Here is an 8,007-nt window from a genome sequence, read left to right on the forward strand (position 1 = left end):
AGTCTAAAGTCAGTAAAGGTGGAGTCCTAAATTTAGACAAGTATGGAGGTGAATAACATTTGTTAGAACTGAAGGAACACACTTCTCCCAGAATTGAGGCCCTCAGCCCACAGAGCTCACCCTACTCTGACATTGCCCTACCCTGCCTGGTGTGTCCCTCAAATGGCTCAAGCATGGCTGTTAGGCCTAATGAACCCTCACTTCCACTTAAGGAATTGGTGGGATAGGAAGCCTTGTTCTGAAGAGGAAGCCTCAAGTTAGCAAAAGGAGTAGTCAAAAGACCAGTCAGGAGTGAAGTTTAATATCCTGAGTTAGATTGGTGGTGACAAGCCACTGCAGAACAGAGGAGGCCCCCAGAGTGCCTTCTGCCACTGTCTTGTGGTTTCCTAAAACAGTACCCTTAAGGGAACCAGCAGAGGCAGCTTTTCTTGGAGCCAATGTAGAATCTCCCTACTGGGACTGTGCACATAATCTCTTCTTCTGTCTTCTAGGGTGACCTGTTCATCAACTTAATTGCTTGAACCCCTACCTGCTGTTTCATCATGCCTCGAGGTCAGAAGAGTAAGCGCCGTGCCCGCGAGAAACGCCGCCAGGCCCGCCAGGCCCGTGCTAAGACCCAGACCCAGGTTCTGGAAGGTGCTGAGGCTATTGCAGCAGAGGAAGGAGAGCTCTCTTCTGCTCATCCTGTCCTGGAAGACAGCCCCCAGAATGAGCTTGCTGCTGAGACACCTAGCACTTCTACGGAGCCTCAGGAAATCCCATCTAACACTACTGGAGCTGCTTCCGGTACCGATTCAAATGAAGGTGCCAGCAAACAAAATGAGAAAAGCTCAGAATCCACAAAGACCTTGGAGAGCTTTCGCAGAGATCCTTTAAACAAGAAGGTGGTTCTGTTGGTGCAGTTTCTGCTGAAGAAGTATCAAAGTAAAGAGCCAATTACAAAGGCAGATATGTTGAGGTTGGTGATCAAAAAGTACAAGATGCATTTCAATGAGATCCTGAGAAGAGCCTCTGAGCACATGGAGCTGGCCTTTGGTATTGATTTGAAAGAAGTGGATCCCATCAGGCATTCCTATGCCCTTGTCAGCAAGCTAGACCTCACCTTAGATGGAATGGCAAATGAAGAGAACCTGCCCAAGACTGGCCTCCTGATGATTGTTCTGGGTGTGATCTTCATGAAAGGCAACTGCGCCCCTGAGGAAGCTATCTGGGAAGTGATGAATATGATGGGTGTCTATGCTGATAAAAAGCACTTAATCTATGGGGAGCCCAAGAAGGTCATCACTGAAGATTTGGTGCAGCTAAAGTACCTGGAGTACCGTCAGGTGTCCGGCAGTGATCCTCCACGCTATGAGTTGCTTTGGGGTCCAAGAGCCCATGCTGAGACCAGCAAGATGAAAGTCCTGGAGTTCATAGCCAAGATCTATGATACTGTCCCCAGTGCCTTCCCAGTCTGGTATGAAGAGGCTTTGAGAGATGAGGAAGAGAGAGCCGAAGCAAGAGCTGCAGCCAGGGCTCGTATTGCTATGACTGTGCACTCTGGGGAAGTGGCCAGCAGCTCCTCCCACATTAAGTAAAGTCTGAGGCAAGTCCTTCACTTTTTGCTTGAATAGTTTTGTCAACGTTCTAATAGTGGAGAGCCAGACTGGGGCTAGAAAGTGTATATCATCTTTGTGTTCTTATTGTATGTTGGTAACTTGGAATTTTACCTTTATTTTTTTCTTGTTGTTTTAGGTTATATTTCAAATGTTGACTTCTGAGGCAGATTGTTTTCTTTGTGGAAGAAAAGAGAAGTCAACATTCTAAGTAGTAGATGGCCAAGGTGGATCTGGAAGGAACACAGTATTTCTGTTGAGTGTGGTAAAGTTTAGAGTTTTATCTTTTTTCCTTTCTTTCTTTTATAACATTTTAAATGTTGATTCTTTAATAGATGGTTTAAATCATTTCAGAATCTAAATTTACTAATGATTTTAGTTACATGCTTTTTTCTTGTAATAGATTTAAGATTAGGAGTTTTATTATTCTGTAAAACAAACTGGGGAAACCTTTCATATTTACTGAACCAGAACAACACAACATGGCATTGTAATAGGCATTTCTGTGGGACTGTGAAAATATGAGCAGTAAAAGTATTGGTATCAAAAAATAGAGGGAGAAAAGTAAAAGATGTTCAGTTTTTGGTTTCCCTTATTCATTTTAGTCTGTTATTCTATAAAAATAAAAGCTACATACCTGGATTTTCTTAGCTTACTGAAGAATGTAGGAGAAATAAAATGTTTATAAACTAGAGCTCATGTTTACTGTCTCATTTATTTCCCAAATATCAATTGAACAACTGCTCTTTGAAAATCCTGTTAGAAATGGGGAAACTAGGATACAAAACATCCCCACCCTCATAATTTCACACTCAAAGAGCAGTAATAATATAAGGAAGATGGTGAAATAGCCTGTAATAAAGGGTAAGCAAGAAGGAGAAAAGAGGCAGGGAGGCAGGGAAGAAGTTGGGAGAAGTGGGAATGGGAGGGTGTCTGGATGAAGACAAGGTATAAAATCCCTGAGGGAAGGCAGTTTGGGCTTTGGGGAACTACAAGTCCCTCAGTGAGTACACTGTTAATTTGAGTGGGGTGGTAAGCTAGATGAAGCTTTGGGCTTGGTGAACAGAGGCCAGACAGACACATGGTGTTTCTCAATGTTGAAGGATAAGACCCTGTAATGGAAACTTGCATTAATAGTTACTTTAGTATCATCAGTAAACCAGAGGAAAACCTCCTCCTGGGGCAGAAATGGAATGTGCCTGTGTTTGTGCTTGGGTGCAGTTGAATGCAGAGCACAAACTAGGTGTCTATGTACAGAGTATTTAAGGGATTTCTGAGACATAAGGATGAAAGTCACTGAAAGTGGGATGCCGAGAAATTACTGTATTGGCTCTATTTTCCCTGAACTGGGAGAGAGAAACAGATATTTTAATTAGGTTAACTTGAGTGCAATTTTGCAAACCCCAAGGGAGGGCTCCATATCTGGTGGTGATGAAATGAATGAAAAAAGGGATGGTTTGGATGAAAAGGCACCTGGGAGGGAAGCAATTGGTCCTTGACACAAATTCTAGGACCTCTGAATTGTATCCAACTGAGGAAGGGTTCCCTGTACCCAAATTAAGTAACTTATCCTCAAATGGGGAAATTTATTTAGTTTTACTTACTAAGTAGCATTATGAGTGAATTTTGTGTTATTTGTTTTAGAAACCTGCATATTTTTTATATCTTCTGAGGGGAGGGTGATATCATCTGTGGTAAAAATAAATAAATCATATGATAATTGCCATTCAATTAATACCTAATATTGTCCAATTACTCTGACAAGTTTTTTATGTCGGGCTTATTACACATACTTTTCAGATGAAGAACTTGTAATTTTCTCAAATTCTCATCACTGTTAAGTAAAAGAGCTGGTACTAGAACCCTGGTACCAATTTTTTCTAGAATTCACACTTTTCCTCTTCTTCAGCCTATCTCTTCATTATCTATTCTTCTCACCACTCTAAGATGTATCACAGGCTATTAAAAAACAAGACTTTCTGCCCTACCAGTGTTGCTCAGTGGTTGACTATCGACCTATGAACCAGAAGGTCATGGTTTGATTCTTGGTCAGGGCACATACCCGGGTTTGGAGGTCTATCCCTGGTGGGGGGCATGCAGGAGGCAGCTGATCAATGATTCTCTCTCATTCTCTCTCTACATTCCTTTCTGAAATCAATAACAATATATTTAATAAAAAAAAACAAGACTTTACTACAAAAGTACTAAAAGCAGTCCTCATGAAAGAAGGTGAATATGAGAATAAAGAACAATTTTGGGATTTTCCATGGGCTTCTTTTGCTGAGGATCCTTCTGTTCCTCATCCCAGAGTCCCTTGAGAGCTAACTCTTCCAGATGCTAGCACAAGTCCTGTGCCAGTCTGTTCCTACATTGCAGAACATTCCCCCTAGGGATTCCCCAGTGTGCCCTTCTGTCCAAACTGGAACCTCATATACTGACCAGCTCTTCACTGTGTCCTCTGGAGGCTGCACCCTGCTTCCTGTGATGCAGGAATCACCTGCCCTCCCCTTGAATAGAGCGTTCCAACACTCTGCAAGTGTACCTTGGAGATATATCCCTTTCAGTGGGACCATTGACATGAAGTCTAGATAACTTATTACCACAGCTCCAGCTCCCACACCCGTCTCTACATCAGTCTTCAAAGTATTTTCCAAATGAGCTGGTGGATACAGTCTTATTTCTTACAGAATATACTGGTAATTGATGTGAGACAACCCAAATACTGTCAGTAGGATTTTAAAGGGGTGTGTTATTTGAGACTGGCCACTGAACTCACACACCAATGATTTCATACCTATAAGGTCAATACCCAATGCCTTCCTGGTAGGTCAGAGATGAAGAAAGACCATGGAAATCACTGTGTAATAAACATCTACTGAAGTTGAATTCCTCAGAACCCAGAGTTCTTCTAAGACAGGAATAATGGTTTCTTAACAGCCATGCTATCTTTGAAAAACAAAGATTAAAATAATTCACCATCCTTCTGCTGCCTCTTATCTCATTACTTGCTCCAGAGGAAAATGCTGCCTTCTCCTTGTTTCTAATGACACCTGTATAAGTGTCCTGAGTGTTCAGTCATGCTGAGGGTTTCTGGGACTCAAGGTTTTCACCATGCTTCAATAGAACATTCTCATCCTATTGACACTCTACAGTTTATTTCAAAGGTAAGTGCAGAAAGGAGCTATTGAATGAATAAGGTGAATCCTCCCTATTGAGATTTTACAGTATTGTTTTGAAAATTAAACGTGATCCAGCATTTGAAAGTATCTCCCATGTAGCAGGATTGGAAAATTGCAAGGCAAAGTGGCCTCTTTAGAAACTCCAAGGAATGAAGAGGTGTTTTATTTAAAAAAAAAAATTGTAGTAGTTGCTTTTGCTTGACACCTACTGTAACAGTTTATGGGAGAGAGCACGTGCTAATTCATATGGTGCCTTGCTCTCCTCCCTGGGTTGATGGGGAGACTACACATTCCCAATCCACTTATATTTATGGAAGGATCTGTGACTACTGTTGACACTGAAATATGAACAGAAGCAATGTTTGTCACCCTTAGGACAAGAAGTTTGAAAGCCAGCATGCCACCTCCATGTTTTCTGTTCCACTGATCAGCAAAAACAGATTCCTTGTTGGGAAGTAGAACCATCTGATAGGAGCAGACTGGATGCCATATCAGTTTTTATGTGCATGAGAAATAAACTTTGGTCGTTTTAAGCCATTGCAGGTTTGCAGATTTTGTCTGTTGCACTAGCTAGCAGTTACTATATCTGATTAATGCACAGTTACAATTTTGTGGTTAGATGTATTTAAATATTTTAATTACAAAGTAATAATACATATATTCTTGATACAAAATTTCTAGTAATACAGATACATTTCAATTTCCCCCTTTCCTCCAAATTCAATCCTCTCTTCAGAGAGGGAGTCAGGGGGTGGGGGCCTTGGTGGGAGAGGCTGGCAGAGGGAGGGTGTCCAGGTGATGGGAAGACTCAGGGAGAGTCAGGGGCTGGCAGAGGGAGGGTGTCCAGGTCAGCCAAAAGTCATGAACACTGGGGTGACGAGGGACCCCATAACATGGAGGACACCTCAGAATCCCTAAACGCTGCCATTCTGATAGGCTCAGGCATTTGTCAGCTGAAGTGTCCCTTAATTCCTGCTCGGGGCTCAAGCAGGGGAAAGCTTTTGCCTGACAAGTATGATCACAACACAGCTGGGGGATTCATGTTAGATACATATCTAGGCGGATACATGTGAGACCCTGGGGCACCTTTCATAATTGGCCTCCTTTGATTGGTGCATCCTGCATTTGGAAGAAGACAGGCAAATGCAGCTAGACCATGTCAAACTCACTTCCTCCTCTGGCTCTGGGGTACCTGCTGACCTCAGTGTAAGATAGGCCACAAGCACAGACTCAGAGGACTCTAGTTCTTGCAGTGCCAAGCAGGAAAACCATATGTGGACTGAGGAAAGACCCACCCTGAACAGGTGAAGGGAAAGCTAACAGCAGAAAGCGGGGCTCTGAGCCCTTCTTGGAGACTAGGTGAGGGGTCTAAATGAGGACTGAGGACCCTAACAATCCAGGACAGAGAAGGCTCCATAGCGATGTCAGTTCTGGGTGCCCCCTCCCAGAAGCAGCATCTCAACACAAACTTGTGGCATGGAAGTTTGAGTGTCACCTTGAGAGCAAGAGCAGGGACTGGGGGCCCAGGTCTTGCCAACAATTAACTCGATGATCTTGAATGTGAACGGAGAGCACTCCAGAAACCCAGGGTCCTGCATACCTCCCCCTCCCACCCCAGTCCCCATAGTTGCCTAGGGAAGACTCAGGTAGGATTCTATGGATATGAGTAAGGCACACTCTCACTTACTCTGCAGGGTTGTCAGGGTAGATTCTGGGCAGAACAGGAGCTCTGTGGGCCCCTGGAGCACTGCCCTCAGACCCTGCAGACATGGCCTGGGTTAAAGCCCAGGTGCAATGTCCGTGCTGAGGGAGCACACACCATCTCACTCTCCTCCTCCAGGTGCCAGCATCATCTCCTCTCCTGCCACACAAGTGCACGCTGCCCCTGACCAGTGTTGTCATGCCTCAGGGAAAGAAGAGCAAGCACCGACGAGAGAAACGCCAACAGGGCCTGGGTGACAGAGTCTCAAGGGTGCTGAGGCCACAGCAGAGGAGATTGAAGTGACGGTCTTCTCTCCTCCCAATGATGATTCTCCCCCAAGCTCCCCTGCACCTGACCCATCCCAGGAGCCCCAGGGAGCCACAGCCACTAGCTCTCTTGAGGTAGGTGTCTTATGTCCATTATCTGATGCCAGTGCCAAGCGCCAAGGTCAGGAAAGTGCCCGTGCCTCCCAGGCAGTACCTTCTGCTCTGCGGGCTCGCAGAGATCCACTAAGCAGGGTGGTTAGCAAGGTGATGCAGTTCGTGTTGGAGAAGCTGAGTAAGAAGGAGCTCATCACTCAGACCGCACTGCTGAGGACTGTCAACAAGAAGTACAAGGAGCAGTTCCCTGAGAACCTCAGGAGAGCCTCTGAGCGCATGGATCTGGTCTTTGGCCTTGACTTCAAGGAAATCGATCCCAACAACCACACCTATGCCTTTTTCAACAATCAAGGCCTCCCTGTTGAGGGAGACCTGAGCTGTGATGAGGTGGTGTCGAAGACTGGGATCTTGATGATGCTCCTGGGTGTGATTTTCATGAATGGCAACCTCGCCACTGAAGAGGAGATCTGGAAGTTCCTTGATGTGTTTGGGGTCCACCCTGGGAAGAAGCATCTCATCTTCGGAGAGCCCAGGGAATTCATCACCAAGGATCTGGTTCAGCAAAAGTACCTCAAGTGCTGCCAGGTTCCCGACAGTAATCCTCCAAGCTACCTGTTCCTGTGGGGCCCAAGAGCCCACGCTGATATCGGCAAGATGAAAGTGCTGGACATGCTGGCCAGGATCTACAATAAGCTCCCCACTGCCTTCCCAAACCTGTATGAGGAGGCCTTGAGAGATGAGGAAGATAAAGCAGGGTTAAGAGCCGCAGCCATGGTTGGCTCTTTTATCAAGCACAGGGCTCCTTCCAGGGCCAAGTCCAGCAGCTTCTCCCACAACTAGTGAGATCTGAGGCAGCCTTTTCACCTTGAGTTTGAGGAGAGCAGTCAACCTTCTGATTAGTAGAGTAGTGGGCTCTGGAGGGAACTAAACATTTATGCTGTTGGGTTTCTTTTTCTTCTGTAGATGACTAATTTTTAGGTTTTATATATTTTCAAAAGTTGTTCCTTCTCAGTAAAGGTTTATTTGCTTCAGAATATCAGTTTATTAATGTCTTGGATGCCACATTTATTAAAGTTGATGTTTAATATTATGAGTTTGTTTATTACAAACCGATTGAAAAGTCTTCAATATGTTCTTTCTCCTACAATGCA

At 44.6% G+C, this 8,007-nt stretch overlaps 2 protein-coding genes across 2 annotated transcripts; both read left to right on the top strand.

Moving 5' to 3' along the window:
• Positions 1 to 542: 542 nt before the first annotated feature.
• Positions 543 to 1,577, top strand: LOC308511351 (melanoma-associated antigen B18-like; the record flags this gene model as incomplete). The annotated part of the gene is made up of 1 exon (XM_081081385.1): positions 543 to 1,577. The coding sequence occupies one exon, from the start codon at positions 543 to 545 to the stop codon at positions 1,575 to 1,577; it is 1,035 nt and encodes a 344-aa protein (XP_080937511.1).
• A 3,095-nt stretch (positions 1,578 to 4,672) lies between these two features.
• LOC308511513 (melanoma-associated antigen B1-like) lies at positions 4,673 to 7,696 on the top strand (the record flags this gene model as incomplete). The annotated part of the gene is made up of 2 exons (XM_081081542.1): positions 4,673 to 4,759; positions 6,737 to 7,696. The coding sequence occupies 2 exons, from the start codon at positions 4,673 to 4,675 to the stop codon at positions 7,694 to 7,696; spliced, it is 1,047 nt and encodes a 348-aa protein (XP_080937668.1).
• Positions 7,697 to 8,007: the final 311 nt, after the last annotated feature.

Source organism: Myotis nattereri (genome assembly GCF_964212035.1).
Source record: "Myotis nattereri genome assembly, chromosome: X".
In the NCBI taxonomy this organism is placed as follows: Eukaryota; Metazoa; Chordata; class Mammalia; order Chiroptera; family Vespertilionidae; genus Myotis; species Myotis nattereri.